Below are 27,415 nucleotides of genomic sequence, written 5' to 3'. Positions count from 1 at the left end.
TCCAAAGTCTTTGTCTTCTGGCCAGTCTGTGATCACTTCTAAAATTCCTGGGCGACTGGGGTTTCCTATGCGAGCCCGTTGTGTGATCAGTGCAATCCACTTACTCCACGTGGCATCAGTCGCGTGATGTGTAGAGGAAACTTTCCCTTTGAACATCCAGCCCAGCACTGGCAGTCGGGGTGCTAAGAAGAGCTGTGTTTCAGTACCAACCACTTCTGAAGCGGCTCGAACTCCTTCATATGCTGCCAATATCTCTTTTTCAGTTGGAGTATAGCGAGCCTCGGATCCTCGATATCCCCGACTCCAAAACCCCAGGGGTCGGCCTCAGGTCTCTCCAGGTGCTTTCTGCCAAAGGCTCCAGGTAGGGCCATTCTCCCCAGCTGCAGTGTAGAGCACATTTTTAACATCTTGTCCTGTCCGGACTGGCCCAAGAGCTACTGCATGAACAATCTCCCGCTTAATTTGTTCAAAGGCTTGTCGTTGCTCAGGCCCCCATTTAAAATCATTCTTCTTCCGGGTAACTTGGTAGAGAGGACTTACAATTTGACTGTAATTTGGAATATGCATTCTCCAAAAGCCCACAACACCTAAGAAAGCCTGTGTTTCCTTTTTATTAGTCGGTGAAGACATAGCTGCTATTTTGTTGATCACGTCCGCAGGGATCTGACGACGCCCATCTTGCCATTTTACTCCTAAGAACTGGATCTCCTGCGCAGGTCCCTTGACCTTACTTTCTTTTATGGCAAAGCCAGCCTTCAAAAGGATTTGGATTATTTTCTTCCATTTCTCAAAAACTTCTTCTGCCGTGCTGTCCCATATGATGATGTCATCAATATATTGCAGGTGCTCTGGAGCTTCACCTTTTTCTAGTGCAGTCTGGATCAGTCCATGGCAAATAGTGGGGCTGTGTTTCCACCTCTGGGGCAGTCGATTCCAGGTGTACTGGACGCCCCTCCAAGTGAAAGCAAACTGTGGCCTGCACTCCGCTGCCAAAGGAATGGAGAAAAATGCATTAGCAACGTCATTTGTGGCATACCACTTAGCTGTCTTTGATTCCAGTTCTTATTGAAGCTCTAACATATCTGGCACAGCAGCGCTCAGCAGTGGCGTGACTTCATTCAGCCCACGATAATCTACTGTTAGTCTCCAATCCCCATTAGATTTCCGCACGGGCCATATGGGACTATTAAAGGGTGAGTGAGTCTTGCTGATCACTCCTTGGCTCTCCAATTGGCAAATCAGCTTATGGATGGGGATCAGGGAGTCTCGGTTGGTGCGATATTGCCGCCGGTGCACCATCGTGGTAGCAATTGGCACCTGTTGTTCTTCAACCTTCAGCAACCCCACAACCGAAGGGTCTTGGGAGAGACCAGGCAGGGTAGACAGCTGTTCAATCTCCTCCGTCTCCAAGGCAGCTATACCAAAGGCCCAACGGTACCCTTTTGGGTCCTTGAAATACCCCCTCCTGAGATAATCTATACCAAGGATGCACGGGGCCTCTGGGCCAGTTGCAATGGGGTGTTTATGCCATTCATTCCCGGTTAGACTCATTTCGGCTTCCAATACGGTTAGCTCTTGGGATCCCCCTGTCACACCAGAGATACAGATGGGTTCTGCCCCTTTATAACTTGATGGCATTAGGGTACATTGTGCACCAGTGTCTACTAGAGCCTTATATTCCTGTGGGTCTGACGTGCCAGGCCATCGAATCCACACTGTCCAGTAGATTCGGTTGTCCCTCTCCTCCACCTGGCTGGAGGCAGGGCCCCTCTAATCCTGGTTAGAATATCTGTTACCCACTTTTTGCACACGTGAATCAGAAGTCCCTTCAAGAGGATCAGAAATGAGATCGGCCCATCTACTGCGTCTGGGGGACTGCTCACGGGAAACTGGAGCAGCAGTTTTCCAAGAAGAATCTTCTTTTCTGGTTGCTTTTTCTCGCAACTCCCGTACCCGTGAATCCAAGACTGAGGTAGGTTTTCCATCCCACTTCCTCATGTCCTCTCCATGGTCATGCAGGTAAAACCACAGGTTAGCCCGTCGTGTGTACTTTCTCTCTCCTCTCTCTTGGGCAGAGGAACGCTTACTCCCAATAACTGCAATGCGGGCCTGTACAGGTGAGGAGGAGGACATATCTACTTTGAATTGCTGGAACTCTCGGGACAATTCCTCTACAGCTGAGACACAGGCCCGTAGGGAGGAAGAGAGACTTCCTTCATATTGCCGGAGTTGGACAGCCAATTCATCCACCGTTTGTCCATAGCCTTCTTTCCAGGACATTACTGCCAATGAGTTGGCATAGGTTAGTGGTGCACTTCGTAGAAACTTCCGCCACATCGGTTGTGTGCATTGGACTTCATCTGGATCTGTGGGTGACTGCGCATTTTCTGGATCATTATAAATCACCTCCAGCACGGCTAATTCCCTCAGGTACTGGATACCTCTCTCCATGGTGGTCCACTTGCCTTGGTGACATGTAACTTCATCCCTGAAAGGGTATCTTTCCTTCACACCTGAGAGAAGTCGCCTCCAGAGGCTGAGGACTTGTGTTTTTCTCCCAATCGCCTTGTCGATACCCCCTTCTCTAGACAGAGATCCCAACTGCTTGGCTTCCTTACCCTCTAATTCCACACTACTAGCCCCATTATCCCAGCATTGGAGCAGCCAGGTAACAATGTGCTCACCTGGGTGGCGGCTAAAATCTTTTCGCATGTCACGCAACTCACTCAGGGATAGAGATCGGGTAATTATTTCAGGTTCTGCCTCTTCCTCCTGTTCTCGCGATGACCCTGGTTCATCTTCATCTCTCACTGAGCGAACTGATTTCTTTGTGTGTTTCTTTTTCTGTACAGGGGCGACTGATACTGGCACAGGTTGGTTCTCTGGTTTAGTGGCAGTATCTGTCACCGGGGTAGGGTTAGCCACGGTGCATGTTGTCGGGGTTGGGGTAGCCACGGTGCATGTTGTCTTGTTTTCCATCTTTTCCCCCTTTTCCCCCTGGGGGTGCTGCATAGTATCAAGCAGGGTTTGGTAGATACCGGCCAGGGCCCAGCACAGTGCAGTGAGTTGTGTGTCTCTGGGATAGCCACAGCATTTTCCTTTCAAATATTCTATCACTTCATGAGGGTTCTGTAGTTGTTCGGGAGTGAACTTCCAAGCCACTGGAGGTGAGAAGTTCTCTAGATACCTGCCCACATCCTCCCACATGCCGTGCCACCCATGAATATCCAGCTTTGGGGCAGATCTCTGGGTGGTACTCTTAAAGAGCCTTTTTGTAGCCCTAAACAAGACCTGAAACATAGTCAGGAGGCATAGCACTAACAGCACACAGGCTTGCGCATCCCAAGGATATTCAAAATTCTCAAAAACTGTTGTAATTAGTTGGAAAGAGAAAAAGGAGGGGAACGGATGGGGGGAAGTATCCCCCCCTAACTTCCCCATGGGTTGGGTGTAATTACCAATAAAATCCGACAGAAGGTGCCCAAAGTCTGGAAATGATATCACTGCCTCATACAGATAACAGCTTAACCTCATGACCAGTGATGTAATCATTTCACAAGTCGACATTGCCCAGTACAGCAAAATGATAATCCCGATCACTCTCCCAGAGATGAGATACGCAACTACAGGCAATACATAAAGCATATAAGAACTTACAAAACGCCACCATGTAAACAGCTGAACCAACATTGTGACTAACATCTATTTATCTAGTATAAGAAATGCGTATGACAAATTTGTTTCAACACGCTCTGGCCAGATCTGTCGTTATCTCAACCCTTCGTGCCCCACGTTGGGCGCCAAAAAGGACTGTCGTGGTTTCAGCCCAGCCGGTAACAAAGGACCACGCAGCCGCTCGCTCACTCCTCCCGCCCCCCTCCGGTGGGATGGGGGGAAGACGGAGGAGAGGAAAAAAAACAAACCTGGAACCTCGAGGGTTGAGATAAAGGCAGTTTACTGGAACAACACAAAGAAATTGCAACAACAACAACGGTACTAATGAAAAAGTATACAAAAAGAGTGATGCACAGTGCAACTGCTCACCACCCGGGACCCGACGCTCTGCCACTTCCCCCACCGAAAAGAAGAGCCCACCCCCCGGCCCGCTCCCCCTTTATATACTGAGCATGATGTCACATGGTATGGAATAGCTCCTTGGCCAGTTCAGGTCAGCTGCCCCGGCTATGCCCCCCACCTCCCAGGTTCCTGTAAAAAAAATTAACTCTATCCCAGCTGAACCCAGGACAATACCATAAGCCAGTGTTACACAATACATCAAAGCAAAAACCTTAATCCACCTCCCATGGATGATAAGCATCAGCACAGGGACTACATACAGCAAGTGAGGTGATACATAACAGAACTTTAAAAGCAAGAGCAACAACTCTAAGAGCCCATAAATCAACATAGTGACCAGCGTGTATTAGACCAGTATAATGAATGCTTGTAACAAATTTGTTTTAAGATGCTCTGGTCAGGTTTGTCGTTATCACAACCCTTCATGCCCCACGTTGGGCGCCAAAAAGGGCTGTCGTGGTTTAACCCCAGCCAGAAACTAAGCACCACGCAGCTGCTCACTCACTCCCCCCACACCCAGTGGGATGGGGGAGAAAATCGGGAAAAAAAAAGTAAAACTCCTGGGTTGAGATAAGAACGGTTTAATAGAACAGAAAGGAAGAAACTAATAATGATAGTAATAAAAATAATAAAATGACAATAATAATAATAAAAGGACTGGAATATACAAAACAAATGATGCACAATGCAATTTCTCACTACCCGCCGACCAATGCCCAGTTAGTTCCCAAGCAGCGATCCCTCCCAGGCCAACTTCCCCCTGCTTATATACTAGATGTGACATCACGTGGTATGGAATACCCCTTTGGCCAGTTTCGGTCAGGTGCCCTGGCTGTGTCCCCTCCCAACTTCTTGTGCCCCTCCAGCCTTCTTGCAGGCTGGGCATGAGAAGCTGAAAAATCCTTGACTTGAGACTAAACATTACTTAGCAACAATTGAACACATCAGTGTTATCAACATTCTTTGCATACTGAACCCAAAACATAACACTGTACCAGCTACTAGGAAGACAGTTAACTCTATCCCAGCTGAAACCACAACATATGTGTAACTTGTCTTTGTATTCAAATTTAAAAAGGTGTTGAGCTATACTTGTGTTATATTTCGTTAAGAATAGTTTCCAATGAAGGGGAAAAAAATTGTGCTGTGTTGGATGTGTGCTAGGGAGTAATTTTGAACTGACGTTGTTACAGGGCAGATTATATAGTTGTTTTGTTCCCTTGTACTTTCCTTACTAGCTTCACTGTAATGCTAGTAAAAGTTTTTTAGTATTTGAGGTATGTGAATTGAAAGATGATGCATTTGAGTGGTAATATGGGAAGGGATTGCATGTTGCTTCCAATATCTGACAGTCCTGTCTTAGTGAAGATAGTTGAGGCAGAGGGTGCCACAGCTTCCTTTAGTTCCTTGTCATTTTGCTATAGTCTGCTTTTATGGTTCTATCCTGGTGCTTTTTTGCTATGATGTATGTATTCCTTCTATCTAAACTTAATATTGATAGGAATAACTTTAATTTTTTTCCTGTTTTGAAATTTAAAATAAAGGTGTATTTTCCTGGCTGTGTCCACTAGTTACTTTGCTAAAGGATTCCTTTGGAAGTATGACGTTTTGGTCACTGTGTGGAACGTTTTTATGACAATTTTGTTTAATAAGAATGTACTAAACAGATTTTTCTGTTTCAGAAGACTGGCATTTTTCATTATGGAAGCATATGTTAGCTCATTATTTAAGACCGCTACATAAAACGGAGTTTAGAATTTAGGATGAGTTCAAGGCAGTATAAATCAGTTTTTTTAATTACAGTATTTTAGAGTGTGAGATATTGTTGATCATGTTGATAATTTTAGCTATTCTTACACTCTTTTCTTTCACAGCCCCATGACTTTGACGAATGCAGATTTGATATTAGTGTAAATGATAGTGTTTGGTACGTCCGAGCTCAGGACCCAGACCACAGACAACAGTGGGTAGATGCAATAGAACAACACAAGGTATGGGTTTTTTTTATTTCCTTTCTCACTCCCTCATTAGATCTGGTGGTGCTTGTGGACAGTTGTAAGTTTCACTGTACAGTTATTAAAGTACTCAAGGTATTTATGGCAGATAAAAGCTGCAAGATTGAAGCAGTGTGTTAAATATGTTCCAAAGGAATTGATTTGCTTATCCTTCGTATATAAGAGTTTAGAGAACTAGGAGCTAACAACTGTGAACCTTTCTTGAGCTCTAGCTTGAAAAATAAAAAGTTTGCATTATGTTTGAGTGACTTTTTAATGGTTTTGTCCATCTTCTTTCACTGATTATTGAATTGGTTCTTATCTAGATGTCCTAGATGTTAAACTTGTTAGTCTTAGAGTCCATTCTCCTAGGTTATCATTTGAGGAGATTGAAGTAGACGGACGCCTGTAATCTTGAAAGCAGACGACAGACGACCCTTTATTGCTAAAACACACACATACTTATAGTCACATATTCTGCAAAGTCACTGTCCACGCGCACAAGCATAGAATATGATTGGTTATATCGATACTGTCCACGCGCATAAACATAAGATATAATTGGTTATACTAACTCTGTCCACGCGTATAAACATAGGACATAATTGGTTATACCAACTAAAACATGCAAAACTTGTCTCAGTCTAATTGGTCAAGATAAACTGCTGAATTGAGGTTCTTTGTGCCAAGTTCCCTTTATCGTGGAATGTGCACCTGTGTTCTTCTAATTGGCATCTTTCTTTTTTCTGTCTTCTTGTTTATTCTGTTCAAGGCCTTCTAAAAGCATCTGGAATGCTCTTGTGACCGTTAGCTAAATATGTGTCCACAATCATTCTGGTTTTTAGGCTCATCTCTTTCATCACTTGGCTGCTTTTACTGTATCTGATTACTGGCTTTTGTCTCCTTGTCTTTTAAGGCCCTACTGTTCATCAGAATTTTGGTTCAGCTTTATTGATCTATGCCTTATCTCTTCCAACGAGCTCTGTTACTTTCATTTTACCTAAAGGGCTTGAAGGTCAGGTATTTTTAAAGTATGTAGCACACAAAACATCTGTTATGTTTTCAGATACAAGATAGGCACTGCTCCAAGGTGTTGAGTTTAACTACAATACCTGGCACAATGCAACTTCTGCATCTGGGTTATACAGGTGGAATCATAGAATATATCAAGTTGGAAGGGACCCATAAGGATCATCGAGTCCAACTCCCCGCAGGACTACCTAACACTAAACCATATGACTAAGAGCATCATCCAGATGCTCCTTGAACTCTGACAAGCTTGGTGCTGTGACCACTTCCCTGGGGAGCCAGTTCCAGTGACCAACCACCCTCTCAGTGAAGAACCTTTTCCTAATGTCCAATCTGAACTTCCCCTGACACATCTTCATTCCATTTCCTCGTGTCCTATTGCTGGTCACCAGAGAGAGGAGATCAGCACCTCCCTTGACCAGCTAGCTATGCTGTGCTTGATGCACCCCAGGACCCGGTTGGCCCTTGTGGCTGCCAGGGCACACTGTTGACTCATATTCAACTTGCCATCAACCCAAACCCCTAGATCTCTTTCTGCGGGGCTGTTCTCCAGCCTCTCGTCCCCCAATTTGTACGTATAACCAGGATTAGCCTGTCACAGGTGGAGAATCCAGCACTTGTTCTTGTTAAATTTCATACGGTTGGTGATTGCCCAGCTCTCTAGTCTATCCAGATGTCCCTGTAAGGCTTCTCTACCCTCGAGGGAGTCCACAGCTCCTCCTAGTTTAATATCATTGGCAAACTTAATGTACATTTGATTCCTGCGTCCTGATCATTTATAAAAACATTAAAGAGTATTGGCCCTAAAATTGAGCCCTGGGGAACCCCACTGGTCACTGGCTGCCAGCCTGATGTAACTGCATTTACTATAACTCTTTGAGTCCAACCCATCAGCTAGTTGTTCGCCCAACATATTATGGACTTGTCTAGCTGTATAGTGTGAGAGACAGTATCAAAAGCTTTGTTAAAATCCAAAACCACCACATCTACTGGCTTCCCTAGGTCAACTAGATGGGTAACCTTGTCATAAAAGGAAGTTAAGTTAGTTAAGCAGGACTTTCCCCTTGTGAACCCGTCCTGGCTATAACCAATGACTGCATTGTCTCTCAAGTGTTTTTCAGTAACTCCTAGAATAACCCTCTCCATAATTTTACCAGGCACTGAAGTGAGACTGACAGGCCTGTTATTACCAGGGTCTTCCTTCTTACCCTCCTTGAAAATTGGGACAACATTTGCAGGTTCCAGTTGACTGGGACCTCTCCAGACTCCCAAGACCATTGAAAAATAATGGAGAGAGGTCCCACAATGACATCAGCTGGCTCTTTCAGTACCCTAGGATGAATCCCATTGGGCCCCATAGACTTATGCACATCCAGCTGGAGCAGCAAGTCTTGAACAAGTTCAGGGTCAGCTGGGAGTTTATCATCTCCCCAGTCATGATCTTCCAACACAGGGCTCCGGGGGTCCCAGGGCCCATAATCGGTTTTGAAGACAAAGGCGAAGAAGGCATTAAATGTCTCTGCTTTGTCTACGTCCCTATTTGTGAGGTGACCAACCTCATCAAGTAACAGACCAATGTTATCTCTGATTCTCCTTTTGCTGTTAACGTATTTTAAAAAGCCCTTTTTGTTGTCCTTCACAGTGCTGGCCAACTTGAACTGTAATCAAGCTTTGGCTGCACAAATTTTCTCCCTACAGTGGCAAACAGCATCTCTGTAGTCCTCCCGTGTTGCCTGTCCTTGCTTCCAATGTCCATACACTTTCCTTTTCCGCCAATTTCTAGAAGATCCTTGCTCATCCAAGCCGGCCTTCTGCCCCACTTGCTTGACTTCTGACACTTTGGAATGGCCTGCTCCTGTGCTCTTAAGAGATGGCTCTTAAAAAGTGACCAGCATTCATGGACCCCAATACCTTCAAAAGCAGATTCCCAGGGGACCTTACTAAATAGCTTCTTCAGCAGCCCAAAATCTGCTCTCCCCATATCCAGGGTTGAAGTTTTGCTGGAAGTTTTTCTCCTATTGCCAACTATTTGAAACTCAACAATGTCATGGTCACTGTGACCAAGACAGCCACCAATCACCACTTTGCCCACAAGTCCCTGTCTGTTTACAAGTAACAAATCTAGGAGGGCACCTTTCCTAGTTGGGTCCCTTAGTACCTACACCAAGAAGTTATCTTCAATGTGCTTCAGGAATTTCCTGGATCTGTTTGTGTCTGCTGTATGATATTCCCAGTTGATGTCTGGGAAGTTAAAAATCACCCATAAGGACAAGGGCAGTTGATCTAGAGATATCCCTTAATTCCTTGTAGAATAATTTATCGGTGTTACAGGAAAACAAAGTAAAATAGATATCCAAGTAGGTACATATTTTTACCTTTAGCTTCTTGAAATATTGCTTATGTAAGTACTATATGTAATTAGGAATTTTCACCTTTTATTGGACTATACTTACAATAAGCAGTAGATGCTCTTAAATTTAAAGTGCTGTCTTTTGATAATAGTCCTCTAAAAAAAATTCATCTCAATTAGAATATTAGTCCTTTTATAGCTTGGCATTTTGCTTTAACTTTGATGCAGAGGTAACGTTAAAACATACAAAATTAAGTTTCAAAACCAGGATTCTTTTCTGTAGTCTAGTGAAAAAATACAAAGTTAATCATGGAGTGTCTTTGAGACAAAAATACTGCAGTTTGTTACTCTTGCAGTACCTCAGAAATGCTTCAAGAGGATATACCAAACAAGTTGCTGGATTACACATCTGTAGAGCTGGCATTTCAAAAACTGTTTTACAGGCATGAGGGTCTTCAGGCATGGGGTGATGGGGATGTGGAACTTGATAACCCTGGGCTGAAATTCAGACTAGGTTTGGTGAATTATTTAGCTAGTGAATTGCAGAACTTAACTGGAAGTCTAGCTAAGCAGAAATGCAGTCTGGGTCATTGCATGCTACCATGAAGGAATGAATGAGGAAAATACCCATATCCTGTTCTGGAACTCGTCATGACCTCAAAGGGGAGTTTTTCTCATGCTGTTCTTTTCCTTCTTCTAAGGCTGTCCTTAACTGTTGCTGAGTTCTGAGCTGGCAATTTTATGGAACCACGTATTTATAATATGGAAGTATTGAGTGGTAATAGTTTAGATTTTGCCATTGTACATGTAAATTTGGAATTGTTTTTCTGTGTCACTTGTAAAAAAAAAATAATCTTGCATGCATCACCACTGAATTTTCTTCTCCTGCTTTACTGCCCAGCCACTATCATGAGGTATCTGTTTGCTTTGGTTTTTCTGTCTGGTATTATTGGTAAACTTAAGTCATCTTCTTCAACCTCCTTTTCAGATCATTAATGAGTGTTGAGGAGCATGAGTTCTAGCATTCCAAAAATGACCTCCTTTTGTGGAGAAGCCTGATTAATTATGCAGTTTTTCCACTTTAAAAAAAGGCTTCTTTTAATATTGATTTTGGTTTGGACAGTTTAAACTTTCATACTTTGCAAGAATTTGGTGGTTCTTAAAAAATAATAATAATTTGTACCCAATCTCTGTCTTCACATTTGAGTTCAATGAGAGGTTTCTTGGATAATTCCACTGGAGGTGCATCTGTTCCTACTAACTGTTCTTGCTAAAATACATAGGAATCTGAACACCAGAAGCCTTGGAAAAGTGCTGTATGCACATAAATAGGTGTTTGATGTAGTTAAACATAAACCAGAAATGTCTAAATCCAGTTTTCAGTCTGATTATCATTAATCTTTCTTAGAGAAAGTGTCTCCAAATGTCTTGTTTCAATAAGATATTTTCCAAATTGGGTGGTTAGTGCTATGTTTTCCTATAATTTATATACATCTTTCTGGGAAAAAAATGTACTGCTTCTTAATAACATTGATAGGATCTGAAAAATATATTTTCTTGGAGGCTGGAAATTCATCCCAATTTTCATTGAATTTGTATGAAGGACACTTCAATGATCCTTAGTTTTAAGTAAGTTTTTACCAGTCCTTTAATTTTTCTTCAGCTCTTGTGGAAGCTTTAGATATAAACACTTGATTGAGAATAGAAGTTGGACTTCTATGAGGCAAAATATCCTGTTTCACTGAAAAGCTCAGATTTTTATCTGCTTATTCTGAAATTTTCTAAAGGAACATTCCTGGTCAGATTACCATAACTCAAGCAAAAGTTCCTTGACAAGCTATTGTTATCAGATAAAAATTGTTTTTGTTTCAGAACTAGGTTCTTGAACTGATACATAATAATTTGAATAAAATTGAGAGGAAACTGTTTCCTGTACTAAGCAGTCATTTTGATTAACTTGAGTCTATTGCTATATAAAGTACTGGGTTTATTTTGTTTTTTAAGCTCTTTGCTTATTGAGTGGGTAGGTAGTTCTAGTAGGCTGCTTAAGCTGTTTGCTAACAAAACTATGTTTGAGAATTACTGTAGCATATCACAAGGTGGTTTATCTTTAGAGTATGAAAGACTGAAACTTTGACTTTTTCATTGTGCTCTGAACAGAGAAAACACTGGTTTAAAATGAACTTTGTATTAAATTTGAGTATGAGCAGACTTAGAAAAACTTACTGCTTAGCAACACCAACGAGTAGCTGGTAGCTGAGAAATGTAAAACATCTAATGTTCAAGCATAAAAAATGTTAGAATTTGCTGCTCTATTATTATCATTGCATTAGTCTTTTCTTGCATTGAGGTTCTTAAATGCTGACCAGATTAAATATCTCAAGTACAGCTTCTAAAATGCTTATTAATCTCCCTGAAGGAGGGTGTGGTGGGTTGATCTTGACAGGATGCCAGGTGCCCACCAATCTGCTCTATCACTCTCCCTCCTCAACTGGACAGGGGAGAGAAAATATGATGAAAGGCTTGTGGGTTGAGATAAGGTCAGGGAGATCACTCAGCAGTTACCATCATGGGCAAAACAGACTTGACTTGGGGAAATTAATTTATTGCCAATCAAAAGTCAGAGTAAGATAATGAGAAATAAAAAAAATAATCTTAAAACACCTTCCACCCACCCCTCCCTTCTTCCTGGGCTCAACTTCACTCCCGATTTTCTCTACCTCCTTCCCCCCCCCAGCAGTGCAGGGGGATGGGGAATGGGGATTGCGGTCAGTTCATTATGTTTTGTCTCGGCTGCTCCTTCCTCCTCACTCTCTTCCTCTGCTCCAGTGTGGAGTCCAACCCATGGGAGACAGTCCTCCACAAACTGGTCCAGCATGGGTCCCCCATGGGGGTCACAAGTACTGCCAGAAGACCTGCTCCAGTATGGGCTTCTCTCCATGGGGCCACAGATCCTGCCAGGAGCCTGCTCTGGCATGGTATCCTCCGTGGGCTGCAGAATGGATATCTGCTCCACCATAGACCTCCATAGGCTGCAGGGGGACAACCTGCCTCACCATGGTCTTCACCACAGGCTGCAGGGGAGTCTCTGCTCTGGTGCCCGGAGCACCTCCTCCCCCTCCTTCTTCACTGACTTTGGTGCCTGCAGAGCTGTTTCTTTCACGTATTCTCACTCCTCTCTTCCGGCTGCTGTTGCACAGCAATTTTTTCCCCTTCTTACATATGTTATCACAGAGGTGCTACCACTGTTGCTGATTGGCTCAGCCTTGGACAGCGGCAAGTCTGTGTTGTGGTTTAACCCCAGCTGGTAACTATGTACCACGCAGCCGCTCACTCACTCCCCCCCCCCGTCCCCAGTGGGATGGGGGAGAAAATCAGAAAAAAAGTAAAACTTGTGGGTTGAGAAAAAGACAGTTTAATAGAACAGAAAGGAAGAAACTAATAATGATAGTAATAACCATAATAAAATGACAATAATAATAATAAAAGGATTGGAATATACAAAACAAGTGATGCACAATGCAATTGCTCACTACCTGCTGACCAACGCCCAGTTAGTTCCCAAGCAGCGATCCCTCCTAGGCCAACTCCCTCCAGTTTATATACTAGATGTGATGTCACATGGTATGGAATACCCCATTGGCCAGTTTCGGTCAGGTGCCCTGGCTGAGTCCCCTCCCAACTTCTTGTGCCCCTCTAGCCTTCTTGCTGGCTGGGCAGGAGAAGCTGAAAAATCCTTGACTTGAGTCTAAACACTACTTAGCAACAACTGAAAACATCAGTGTCTTATCAACATTCTTCTCATACTGAACTCAAAAACAGAGCACTGTACCAGCTACTAGGAAGAAAATTAACTCTATCCCAGCTGAAACCAGGACAGTCTGTCTTGGAGCTAGCTGGCATTGGCTCTATCGGACATGGGAGAAATTTCTGGCATCTTCTCATGGAAGCCACCCCTGTAGCCCCCCTGCTTCCAAAACATTGCCACTCAAACCCAATAGAGGGAAAAGTCTAAGACAGTGATACGACCATCGAGGCAAGTGAGGAAATAGTTTGCATGTAACCAGGAGTCCTTTCTTCTATGTTTCATTAAACATACTGAGCAAATATTTATCTGTAAAATATCTGTTTGTAAGGGTGTATTTCGTTAGGAAGCTTCGCTGTTCTCCTACCCTAACAGATAGTCAAGTCTAGGATGGCTGATGACCTTTATCTTAGATGGATCTAATGGCAGTGTATATTGCTGAGGAACTCAAGGCTCCTGGTCTCTACTGTGGTGTCGTAGTTTAATCCCAGCCGGTAACTAAGCACCACACAGCTGCTCACTCACCTCCCTCACAGTGGGATGGGGGAGAGTCAGAAGGGTAAAAGTGAGAAAACTCGTGGCCTGAGATAAAGACAGTTTAATAGGTAAAGCAAAAGCTGCGCATGCAAGCAAAGCAAAACAAGGAATTCATTCACTAATTCCCATCAGCAGGTGGGTGTTCAGCCATCTCCAGGAAAGCAGAGCTCCATCACACTTAACAGTTACTTGGGAAGACAAACGCCATCACTCCGAACGTCCCCTCTTCCTTCTCCCTCCCCCATCTTTATATACTGAGCATGATGTCATATGGTCTGGAATATCCCTTTAGTCAGTTGGGGTCAGCTGTCCCAGCTGTGTCCCCTCCCAACTTCTTGTGCACCCCCAGCCTCCTCGCTGGTGGAGTGGTGTGAGAAGCAGAAAAGGCCTTGACTCTGTGTAAGCACTGCTCAGCAGTAACAAAAACATTTTGGGATTATCAAGGCTGTTTCCAGCACAAATCCAAAACATAGCCCCATACTAGCTACTATGAAGAAAATTAACTCTATCCCAGCCAAAACCAGCACATGTGGTTTGAAAATGGAGTATAGAATTTCTAACCTAAGATTAGGGAAACCAACTTAAATGTTGTTAGTTCTGTGCGGTGAGAAACTGTGAGGAAAATGTCTGGGTTTACATGTAGAGGACATGGACTTCTGCAGTATGTAACTTCTAATAAATAAAATTAATGTGTTCTATGTAGTATGAATAAACAAGATTTACTTTTTCATTGAAGTAGAAAGTAATTTCTTTACATGTATTAAACTTACCCAAAGTTTTCATTCTTTACCCTCCACTCTGGTAGAGTTGATATGTTAACTTATAAACTTGCATTGCTTCCCAAAAGTATAGATGAGGGGGTGAATTGCTGTTTGTTGTGAGAAGTATCTGGATAAATAAACTTATTTCTAGCAGATTAACTTAAATGTTTTTTTTTAACTCTTGAAATTCAGATAATGATTTTTTGTAACATTGCTCTAACACTAGAGTTGAAAACTTGCTGAGAATGTTTAGAAAAGAATGTTTCATGAGAAACTCTGCATCAACTTACGTTTGTCCTATTTTGTTCCATCTTAGTTTAAAGTTTTCCACACAGATTCTGTATGTGTTCATTATTGACTTTGTGACTCTTCAGCAAAATAAATTGACAGTGTTTTAAGTCTTGGATTTTCAAAATCTTGTGTTTATCAAATGGAATACTGTTTTAAGTCGTGTTGAGCTTCTTACATTTCCTGTCTTGTGTGTGTGTAGTGGTTTAAGCCCAGCCAGCAACAAAGCACCATGGGGCCACTTGCTCACTCCTCCCCCTGGTGGGATGGGGAGGAGAAAATATAACAAAAGGCTCGTGGGTCGAGAGAAGGACAGGGTTAGATTATTCAGCAATTACAGTCACAAGCAAAACAGACTCGACTCAGGAAAATTATTTTAATTTATTACAGTCAAAGTCAGAGTAGGGTAATAAGAAATAAAACCAAATCTTAAAACACCTTCCCCCCACCCCTCCCTTCTTCCCAGGCTCAACTCCACTCCTGGTTTTCTCTACCTCCTCCCCCCACAGGGGGATGGGGAATGGGGGTTGTGGTCAGTTCATCACAGGCTGTTTCTGCAGCTCCTTCCTTCTCACACTCTTCCCCTGCTCCAGCGTGGGGTCCCTCCCACAGATGACAGTCCTCCATGAACTTCTCTGGCATTGGCCTTTCCCATGGGCTGCAGTCCTTCACAAACTGCTCCAGCATGGGTCCCTCCCATGGGGTGCAGTCCTTCAGGAGCAGACTGCTCCAGCGCAGGCTTTCCCATGGAGTCACGGCCTTCTTTGGGTGCAGCCACCTGCTCCAGCGTGGGGTCTTCCACAGGCTGTAGGAGGGCATGTACTCCACTATTACCCTCCATGGGCTGCAGGAGGACAGCCTGCCATCTCACCATGGGCTGCAGGGGAATCAATTCCTCTGATGTACCTCCTCCCCCTCCTTCTTCACTGACCTTGATATCTGCATAGGTGTTTCTCTCACATCCCACTCCCCTCTCTGCTGCAGGTTTTCCCTTCTTAAATATGTTATCCCAGAGGCGCTACCACCATCGCTGATTGGGTCAGCCTTAGCCAGAGGTGTGTCCGACTTGGAGCCAGGGAAGCTTCTAGCAGCTTCTCACAGGAGCCACCCCTGTAGCCACTTCCCTGCTACCAAAACCCCACCACACAAACCCAATACAGTGTGTAAAACTGGAAAAGATCTTTCTCCAGAGGGATATCTATATATAAAATAATTTTGGCATGTAAGGAGTAGATAGGTTCCCTTTTTCATTTTGAAGTGATGATATACAAGGTGGTTATATCTAGTACCAGAGGCATGAATTTCAAAGCCTGACTGTGAAAGGCATTCTTGTGTGGCTACCTTGAAAGAGCAAAGACTGCATTGTTTTTAGTGTTGATTAGACACTGGGAGAGGAGTCAGCTGCTTAGAATAAGGGTTCTAGAGAAAAATCAGGAAGAGTAAAACTTATAAAATAGCATCTCTTTTCTAGCAACTTTTTTCCCCAAATAGCTTGGGGGGAGGGGATGTGGTAGCCTCAGCAGGTCAAAGATAGTTTAGCTTGTAAGTAATTATAGTTTTGTGAGATTCTTAATATAGTTTAACTTGGTTCTTTTTTAAAAATTATCAGTTGTCAAAACAAACTCAGTAAGACACTTTATATCCTAATTTTTTGTATTGCTTTAAGTATGGATCTAGTTAAGATGGTGAAGAACCAAAAAGTTGCATTTGGCAGGCTAATAAAGTCAAATTTAGCTATAAGCATTGAAACAGTTGATTTACTTTCTTTGTTAAACACTGATACATTTCCAAACAAGTAAACTAGATTTGGGACATTTTGTTTTGAAAAGATTCTTTCCTGAATGTGGATCCTAGCTCATAGATTCATTTAGAAAACTGCAGAGCAAACTTTAAACAGCTCAGTTTTGATTGCAATTAATAAGGGTGCTTTAGAGTATTGTTGTGAAAAAAAATTATCAGCTTGAAATTTTTACAAAATGCTTGTTAACCATCTAAAATGTGCATGGGGGGTTCCACCTAACCTAAAAAAAATTGACTGTTTACTTATGCACAAAGTACTAAGAGTCATTAATTTCACTCTTAAGGTCATCTGCATGTTTTGTTTTCTCTCGTCAAAGTACTGTTCTGAAGGAGGTATTGAATGTGCTGTTAGGCACTGAAAAAATATTACTGCTAACAGTAATTGTGATGTTGAAGCAGAAAAGGCAGCAGGTAGGTATCTGAAGAGAGGACAAGGGGTAGATGTGGGCTTTTCCTAGTCAAACATGAGTGCAACACCATACAAAAGCAAAACTCCCAGTGGCTAAAAACATTATCGTAGTGTTATACACTAGAGAAGCATCTTAAATATATATTAAAAAAAACCCAACCAACACCCAAGCACCACAGAGTACTCTTAAAGGAGCTCCCTCAAACCATTTTAATTCTTCCAATTCTAAAAGGTTGAGCTAATGTCAGATTGTTTAAATCAGTTGGTAATAGAAATCAACTTCTGGGTAAACAGTATGAAGGACATGAGGTAAAATGCTACCTGTGGAGTAGTATGATGTAGTAGTGTGACAAGAAGTTATCTTCCACTACTTCCCCACTGACTGGAAGCAGCCAATGTTATTCCAATTTACAAGAAGGGCATGAGGGAAGAACCAGGGAACTACGGACCTGTTAGTCTAACCTCAGTTCCTGGAAAAATTATGGAGAAGATTATACGGGGTACTATTGAAAGGCATTTAAAGAACAATGCAATCATCAGGCACAGGCAACATGGGTTCACAAAGGGAAAGTCCTGTTTAAATAATTTGATGTCCTTCTATGATAAGGACACCTGCCTAGTGAGTGAAGGGTAGTAGATGTGTTTTTTCTGGATTTTAGTAAGGCTTTTGATACTGTCCCTCGCAGCATCCTTCTGGACAAGTTGTGTAACTGTGGGATGAGCAGGTACGCAGTGTGCTGGGTGAAGAACTGGCTGAACAGCAGGGCTCAAAGTGTTGTAGTGAATGGGGCTACATCTGGCTGGCAACTGGTCACCAGCGCAGTGTTCCTCATGGTTCAGTCCTAGGGCTAGTTGTATTCAATATATTTATCAATGATCAGGATGCAGGAGTTGAATGCACCATTAGCAAGTTTGCTGATGATACCAAACTGGGAGGTGTTGTTGACACGCTCTAGGGACAAGAGGCCTCACAGAGGGATCTAGATAGGTTGGAGCATTGGGCAATGATTAATGGCATGAAATTCAACAAGTCAAAATGCCAGATCCTGCACCTGGGACAGAGTAATGCTGGACACAAGTATAAATTGGGAGAGGAGTGGCTGGAAAACAGCCCTGCAGAAAGGGATCTGGGGGTGCTGGTCAACAGGTTTGATATGAGTCAGCAGTGTGCCCTGGCAGCCAAGAGGGCAAACCGCATCCTGGGGTGCTTTAAACACATAGCATAGGTCCCTTCTAACTGAACTATTCTACTCTATTCTACTTCCTCTCCTGGAGTTCAGGTATTTCAGTAATGTGTGGTTTTATTTTTTTCTTTTAATGATTTGCTTCCTCAGCGGCAGTGGCTGAGGTCTGAAGAGGGGGGAAAAAATGTGGTCCCCTAATCTGGTTTTTTGGGGTTTTTTTTGGCATTTCATCCTAACACCAGTTCCTCTGTCCCTACTCCCCCCCCCCATAACACTTCAGAAATAAGACTGGCCTGAGCAGAAGCAACAGTGCAGACAGAGGAAAGCAGAGGAGTTACGGGAGTAGGTAAATATTGTTTAACCTTGTTTTTATTTCTCAAGTTGTCGCAGGGAGGGAAGAGAGGTTCAGATCGCTTAAAGAATCGCCTCCAATTGTATTAGCAATAGAAAAATGATTTAATAGAAATTTATATAAAAGTGTGACTTCACAGAATTCTATGGCAAGGTTCACTCTATTACATAGATGAAATGCACACAGGAAAATTAAGTTAGAATCAGACTAAATTTATGTATATAAAGACCAAAAACATAATAGGGTAAAAGGAAATATTACAAAGAAAAATCAAGTTAGAATTACTTTCTTGTGATTTGTGCAAAGATCGGGAATGTGGAAAAGTAGGGGAGACCCTCCCGTTGAGTCATGAGGTTCAGAGAAGACCCCCTTGTTTTCTAAACTCCTGTCGGAGTCTAGGTGTGGCTGGATCAACTCCTAGTCCCAGACTTGCTCAACAGTTTATATCTAAAGGGATTATGAGAATAATAGCAGCCTAAGATTCATTCACAGTCAAATAAAATTCACGACAGTAATTTAAGTGTAGATTTGAAAAGCAATAACTTGTAATATACTTGCTATAGACTATTCAGGTTAGTACACATGCACACATAAAGACACTAAGAGATATACATATAAGAGAGTAAAAGAGAGAAAAAGAGGTATACCTGTTAAAAATTCCCCTCGAGGTCAGTGAAAATATTCACGTCAAATGCTTCGGCATTTGTCTCAACGGACGAAGGGTCGAGCCTCAAGGAGCGAAGAGAATCAGCCCAGGTCATGTTGGCTTTCGGCGACAGACCTCTGATTTTCACAAACAGGAAAGTTTGCGAGCTCTGAGAGGCGTCCCACTCAGAGGGAGATGCTGGTCACAGCCCGCTGCGGTCCAGGAGAGCTCAAAGGGCCTCACTCAGTACCGCTGTTTATAGGTTTGGGAGATGATTGACTGTTGCGGAGGATCCACAGGGGACATCACACACAGACCAATGTGATCAAGTGAAGCCCATTTACTACAACTTTTAGCACAGTTATATACCTTATGCGCTTGTGCACGCGCCTTATACAATACTCTAATTGGTACAATACCCCATTTCACGCGACACTATCTTATCCTCTATTGGCTGTGCAAGCTTCTTCACGAGGTGTCCAGCAGTTACTTATCTCATTCTTCAGCATCCAGGAGTTGTTTGTCAGGCTCTTCTTATCTTCCTTTTTCCCAGCGTACAAGGACACAGCGTCCTTGTCCGCTTCAGCACTTTGTAAACTTATGCTTTGTTCCCAGCTAAAGGCTGGATTGCTCACATGCCCTCGCCCAGCCAAGAAATCCTCAACAAATCCCCCTTTTTGTTTTTGAGCAATCCAGGCTTGCTTAATAACTTGGGATGCCATTTTTCCTTAACAAGCTAAACAAGGTAAAATTATTACAATAGCTAAAATCACAATAACTACAACAATGCCCATAATTCTTTAAGCCAACCCGTTACCCCTAATGACCCAGACCATGAGGACTATGAGGAACATGAACCATCCATACATTCTTGTGCCATCTTGCTCCGCAAACTCAGCCCAGCAATCGGTAGGTGCCAGCTTTCCGTGGGCGTCCCCACAGAGGCAACGATGGCCTTACCGTACACCAGCCCGATGCTCTTTGGAAAATCCCGGTATTTATACATTTGCAGAGGAACGGGTTTCAGCACACATGGCCAGCGGGTGCCAAAATCCGCCTCAGTTGCAACCTATGACGCATGCGCTCGCTGGCCAGGCGCGCTGCACAAGTCATAGCCATCCTGTCTATTGGTTCATGGGCTTTATGATGCGGTTGCGATGCACAGAGAATCTTGACCTGTTATGTTAGCCAAGGTGACCTACACGTTAGTTTTTGGCTGAGGTGGTATTCATATTGCCACACCATCTATGATGCTCCAGATGATGATGGTCGTACAAATCAAACAGGAGTCCGTCGTGGGCCTGTATCTGTGGAAACACAATCATAACCTCGTTCCCAGGTTATTAATGGAAATAGACCTTACCCCTAATTTTGGCTTTAGCTAACTTTTACGTTTACCCCACACTGTCTTCCCGTAATCACACTATGTTTAATCAAATTATGCTTAACACACTTTTTACCTAAAGCAAGTTCTATATACAATAAGGCACGCTGTTCTAAGTCTTCTACAAGCGATAAATCATATACTTCCTTAGCCAAAAAGCTCTCTTAAGGACTCAATGTCCGCTAGTCCTCTAAAGTGTAATACTCTATTAGTCAGAATCTGTCGGATCAGTGGCTCCAGCACCCACCGGTACCGTGCCAGTTGCCGTTGGGACGATTCCGGACCCAGCATCAGTGCGAAGCCATGGCTTGACCCACTTAGCTGGGATCCAGCGAATGCCTCGATCTGTAAGCAGACACATATACCCTCTCCCAGTAAGTTTTACTTCTGTGGGTCCGCACCATTGCCCGGACTCTGGGTCCTTAAACATTACCATGATTCCTGTACTTTGTTGCGTCCTTTCCGCCTGTAAAAGAGCATGATGCACTACCATTGGTGGGTCTTTGTGATCACCTGTCAATCTAAGATAATTTAGCACAAATAAGGCTTTGGCCAATTGTTCCTCTGGGAGTAAGCCCTGGGTTCCCCCCTTTTGTTTTTGCAGCATGCTCTTTAAAGTTTGGTTGGCCCGTTCGACAATAGCCTGTCCTGTGGGAAGATGTGGAATACCCGTACCATGGTGAATTCCCCACAAATTACAAAATCGAGCAAATCGTGTAGAACCATAGGCCGGGCCGTTGTCCGTCTTAATCTCTTTAGGCACACCCAGCACTGCAAAAGAAGTGTGAAGATGTCATTCAATATGTAAGGCTTTTTCTGCAGTTTGTGCCGTGGCCCACATGGCAGCAGGATAGGTATCAATACACGCATGCACATAACGCTTTGCACCAAACCACATGACATGGGTGACATCCATTTGCCACAACTGCAATGGCAAAAGACCTCGTGGGTTAACCCCACAGCCCAAGCCCAGCCCTTCCTTTTGACAATCGGGGCATGCTTTAACGATACCTTGGGCATCAGTGAGTGGTAAGCCAAATTGCTTTGCTAACATCCTAGCGGGTTACAATAGATTTGTCTGGCCGCATGGCCAAGAAGACCCATTCCAGAATTCTCAAGGGATCTGAGCGCTTTGTGTCCCACTGACAAATTACCGCATAAGGGTGTTGTCTCTGAGAGTCCCCTGTATTTATGATCATCAACATGATCAGTAAATCCTCATTGCATCTGGATGCAAAGCTAGATGCAATTTTCTTTGATATATATTCTAAGGCTTTTTGCTGTTCTCCTGTCATTTCCTGTTTCTCATCTGCACGTGCGCGCTCGTACCCAAGAGTTCTACCAGAGGGGCCATATCGTCATTAGTGATACCGCAAAGATTCCGCACCCACTGGATATCTCTCACAAGCTTCTGGACATCATGCACCGTTGAAATTTCTGAAGTTATTTGAACCTTCTGAGGTTTAACCTTGCTAGCATCTATGTGCCACCCCAAATACTTCCAAGGTGCTGCCTTTTGCACCTTTTCAGGAGCGATTATTACTCCACGATGGCTTAAGATGTCCTGTAATTGAGTTAAAATTTCATCCTGCGGCAAGTTCCTTCCCGCTATCAAAATGTCATCCATATAATGATAAATGATTAACTGAGGAAACTGCTTTCTTACAGGCTCTAATGCCCAGGCCACATACACCTGACACATCATGGGGGAATTGCGCATTCCTTGCGGTAACACGACCCAATGGTATCTCTTATAGGGCTCTGCCTTGTTAATCGACGGTACCGAAAAGGCGAACCGTTCAGCGTCATCTGGGTGCAAGGGAATGGTGAAAAAACAATCCTTTAGATCTATAATTAACAAATCCCATTCTTCTGGAAGCATAACTGGAGATGGCAAACCTGGCTGCAGGGCTCCCATACTGTGCATCACTGCATTCACAGCTCTGAGATCATGTAACAGCCTCCATTTCCCACTTTTCTTGGGAATGGTAAATATTGGTGTATTCCATGGACTGGTAGAAGGAACAACATGTCCCGCTCTCAATTGCTCCTCAACTAACTCTTGTATTTTTAGCAGCCTTTCAGAATTTAGCGGCTACTGATCAATCCAAACAGGCTCATCTGTTTTCCAGCTAATTTTCAGGACTGGCTGCCCCTCAGTGGCCGCTCCTAAAAAGGATGGGTCACTAACATTGCCTTCATTTGGCTCAATAAATCATGGCCTATGAGGCCAAGCAATTCCTTTGGGGTAGTCATGATATACGGACGTGTCATAACGTGCTCACGGTCGGGGAACACAAATGGGTAATGGGTAGCTGACTTACTAAGGTGGCTTGTGTGCCCCCTATCCCTGCAATGCCAAAATTTGGATTGATCAATGGCCATGATGGAGGCCAAATATATCGTGAAATAATCGTAACATCAGCTCCTGTATTGATTGTCATCGGTTTCTTGACGATAACTCCGTCAGGCCCTTCCAATTGCACTACCTTTTCTGGTTTACCTCTTGTTATGTCCATGGCAAGGTATACCTGTGGTTTCCCTGTGGAGCCGAATCCGCCATCTCCACGTTGTACTTCACCTGGGTTCGGAACACACGACCTGAATGGAACTAATTGTGCTATTCTGGTACCTTTAGGAATAGAAACAGGAGGGATTAAAACATGAATCATAATTTTCACAGTCCCACAAAAATCTGCATCAATAAGCCCTGGGACTACCAGAATTCCTTTTAGAGCTGTTGAAGATCGTCCCATTAAAAATGCACTAAGCCCAAACCCCAATGGTCCCTTTATGTTGAATGTGTACTGCGGTTTCTCCGGAGCTCCCTGCAGTGGCGGATCTGGCAGTTGCGAGTTTGCCTGAGGGCCGGCAGCCCAAACCCCTTGCATTTGTGTCGTCACGCGAGAGGCCTTGGCGCTCGGTGTAAGGTTTCCCTTCTTCCTGCATTCTTGGTGGTATGGTTATCTTTCTTACAACTGTTGCACCGTCTTTTTGTTAGCAGAAACTCTACATTGGCTCTTGATGTGTCCAAGTTTACCACAATTAAAACACTTGACCGAGGGTTTCTTACTGGCTTTATCAATAAGCGGATTCCGTACTGACTCACAGCAGTCTTTAATTTCTCAAGGACTTTCCAGTGAAACGCCTCCCATCTTTTTTTGTCCATTATTTTGTATAACAACTGGAAATGCTTGGAGCATAGTCCCGTCCACAAGGGCATTTTTTACTACTCCCCTCCAATGCCTCTCCCTCTCGTCCGCAGTGGCTATTACAGGCGGCTCCGCATCTATCGCGGGCGCAGTTGATTTCACCGTCTCTGGTTTCGAGAGGCGGGATGGATTAAAGGGCGGGGGCGGGGGCGCGGACGGTGCTGCCCGGGGGCCGGCGGTGGCGGGGGAGCTGGCGGCGGCCGCTCCATGTCCGGCTGACACACGCCGCGGCGGGCGGACGGAGGGGAGGGCGGACGGGCGGGGGAGAAAGCAGGGCTGGCATACGGCCAAAATCTTCGGTCTCTTGCCTTCTCGGCTCACCCTTTCGGGAGGATGAATATCTCCCCCTCACTTCTGGTTCTTCTGACCGTACTGTCAGTTTTTGTAACTGGTTCACCACCTCCGAGTCTGTCGGCTCCGGACCTGCCGAGCGACAATCGGCCCCCCCTAATTCCTCCGCTTCTCGCGGAGTAACAGGCAGGGGGATATCTTCGGCGCCAGCGACCTGGCTGGGTATAGGCAAAGGCTGTGTCTGTGCAGGCGTCTCAGCATTAGCAGAAATGGATGTTCGGGGGGATATAGATAGCTGTGTAGACAGTGTCCCCCTAACTGCAGCGGGATAGGCTGACGCGGCAGCCGTGGAGGCAGCAGAAGGGGTCACTGCCGCGCAGACAGCGGCGGCTGCCTGCCGGTCCGCCCTCATTGCCTGCAGCACGTCTCGAATTACCTTCCAGTGCGCTGCGTATTTGTTTGCCTCCTTTGCCTTATCCCCCCCGCTTCTAATAGCGTCCCACAGCGCCTTGCCTATATTATCCCAGGTCGCTTCTTCAAATGCGACATTTGTACTCGGAATAAGTTCTCTCTTCCAAGCCCATAAAAGCAACCCCTTTATCACAGAATTATCGCATTTCAGCCCTCTCTCAGAGAGAAAATATCGAAGGAGCTTTAGGACTGCTTCCTGCTCTTTGTCCAATCCCATCTCCTTCTCCGACCGCTCACCTGATCAGGGCGAGATTCAAGCTTACGCGCGTCTCCTCGTCTTCCCAGCTCAGCTAAAGCTCATGTCGTTCTTCCCAGCTTAGCTGAAGCTCATGCCATCCTGCTGGGGCAGCAGGAAAGTCTCGGCCGGCTTCTCCGCTCCCTCGTCGGTTCAGCTGCACCAGAAATTCTTGTAGAGACGATAAAGTGCTGATCTGAGGGTCCCTGTTCGGGCGCCAAATGTTGCGGAGGATCCACAGGGGACATCACACACAGACCAATGTGATCAAGTGAAGCCCATTTACTACAGCTTTTAGCACAGTTATATACCTTATGCGCTTGTGCATGCGCCTTATACAATACTCTAATTGGTACAATACCCCGTTTCATGCGATGCTATTTTATCCTCTATTGGCTGTGCAAGCTTCTTCACGAGGTGTCCAGCTGTTACTTATCTCATTCTTCGGCATCCAGGAGTTGTTTGTCAGGCTCTTCTTATCTTCCTTTTTCCCAGCGTACAAGGACACAGCGTCCTTGTCCGCTTCAGCACTTTGTAAACTTATGCTTTGTTCCCAGCTAAAGGCTGGATTGTTCACATGCCCTCGCCCAGCCAAGAAATCCTCAACAATTGACTTTCATCATTAACAAATTTCTAGAATCCCAGCTGCGCTGGAAAATTCCAAGACTGTTGGATAATAACTCAAAACATAGATATGGGATGCTCCAAGATGGTCAGGGGAGGATTGTAATGTCTCAAGGTTGTTATGAGAAAGAACTGGCTGTAGGTTGTTATGAGAACTGGCTATCTCTACTCCCGTCCCTCTGCCTTCGCCGGGCAGCAGGAGTCCTTGAGATGCACAGCTTATCTCCCTGTCTTAGCTGTGTAAGAGTTCCTGGCACAGTCAAGGGTTGCTTAACTGCCCAACTCATTACACTTATGCTAAGTCCTAGCGAGCCTTCCCGAATTCGTAAATCAGCCTGGAGAGGGGGAAGAAATGCACCACCACACAAGTTCATAGTGAGGATTGTAGGAGGGTGATGATGAGGCCTCCTTTTTCTCTGATATTGGTGGCCTAAGTGTTGGAACAAGTTTCTTAAGTAGTTTTGGTGTCAGCTACTGTTTCCTATCAGATTGATTTGGTTTGTCATGTTCTGTTGCCTGATGCTCTGCAGCACATCAACAAAATCTAATTTTTTTTTTATGCTGACAGTTTGGATTGTATTGAATACCCTATTAGTTTCTGTGATGACTTTAACAACTAGTACTATTATAGCTTATATTCATACAGGATGCAAGATATTGGAGTGAACTGTATCTTGCATGCAAGTACAAAAGGTTGGTTGTTTAAACAGGCTTTAAAATAACTGTACTTGTGAAAGACCTTGTGAAAAAGGTAAATGTTGGTATAGAAGGAAAAGCCATCTAAATTATGTAGTTTGTGGTATCTTTCAGTGTTTCTAGAATGCAGTTTGCTTTGTATGTTAAAATATCCAGGTTTACAGACTAATTCCTGATGTGGTTATTTGTGTTTTTCATTTTATGTAACAAGTGTTTTGCTGTCCGAGCGTTTGTGATGATAAAAGGGGAAAAGTCTGAATTACAAATAAAAGAATAACAATCTGGTGATAAGAGTAAAGTATTCCTAAAATACTAGTATATTAGTGATCTGTATGTAATCTCTTGCTTGAGAACCACTAAATCTGATTCACGTCTAGAACTATCTGCAGATTGTTACCTGTCCTGTACTTGTGCAGTACAATATTTCCTATAACCAAGTAAACCTTGAACTTCATTTTTCTCCAGTGTACACAAGTGTTAAGTTTTTGCTGCTCTTCCATTAACTTCAGTCTTTCCAGCTCTGCTGTCTTGGATTTTGGTTTCTTTCCAGAAATAATTTTTTGTGCTGCTTGGGTTGGGTTCAGTTTCTTTAGTGATTGTGCTCGTTGATCTAGTACTTTCTAAAGAATGATCAGAATGGATACTGGCTGTCTGAGGAAAGGCTAGATCATGTAGTGGTAACTTGGTTGATAGCTGAGCTTGCTTGTTATTCTGTTGGGAGCTGCTTATCTGAGTCTGAAGTGGTATACATATGTGAACTTAAGATAATCTTAAATCTTTGTATCCATGAAAGCTGTGATAACTGTCTGTCATATGTTTCTAATTAAAAAGTTTTCTCCTTCATCTAGTCAGAGCATTAACAGGTAGTCTTCATAATCTCAGTAGAGGTCTTGAACTCTCCTTTCAAACTTCTGCCCCCAAATGGTAGTGAACTTAAGATACTTCTATCTTTCCCTTGAATTAACTGCATATATGAATTGACTGAAGATTCAAATGTATTTAAAGGTTAAAGTAACTTTTTGATCACCATATAGCCAGATTGGTGACCCAGGGTGTTCTGAAATGTCTAAAGAATGCCCGAAAATTGCAGGCCAAAATGCAAATAAGTAGAGCATTGCCTTGTGGGTGCAATACTATGTGGGGGAAAAAAAACCCAAAACAACAAAACCAAACCAAAACAACATAAAACAAAAACCACTTTGAAAAGTGCTAACTTGATATCAGATAGCATGAAAGGCTTGTGACACTACTACTAAGCTGTTAAGAGTAT

The 27,415-nt window shown here is 43.8% G+C and overlaps 1 protein-coding gene across 5 annotated transcripts in view; it reads left to right on the top strand.

The window, feature by feature from the left end:
• Nucleotides 1-27,415, top strand: part of LOC138683276 (ceramide transfer protein-like) — a 138,076-nt gene that overhangs the window by 58,331 nt on the left and 52,330 nt on the right. For all 5 annotated transcript variants that reach the window (XM_069774856.1, XM_069774855.1, XM_069774857.1 and 2 more), the window contains one exon: nucleotides 5,952-6,068. In XM_069774856.1, the coding sequence (XP_069630957.1) occupies nucleotides 5,952-6,068 (117 nt within the window). The remainder of the gene's footprint in view (nucleotides 1-5,951; nucleotides 6,069-27,415) is intronic.

The sequence above is a fragment of the Haliaeetus albicilla genome, chromosome W (assembly GCF_947461875.1).
Source record: "Haliaeetus albicilla chromosome W, bHalAlb1.1, whole genome shotgun sequence".
NCBI lineage: Eukaryota > Metazoa > Chordata > Aves > Accipitriformes > Accipitridae > Haliaeetus > Haliaeetus albicilla.
This window is presented reverse-complemented; position numbering and strand designations above follow the sequence as displayed.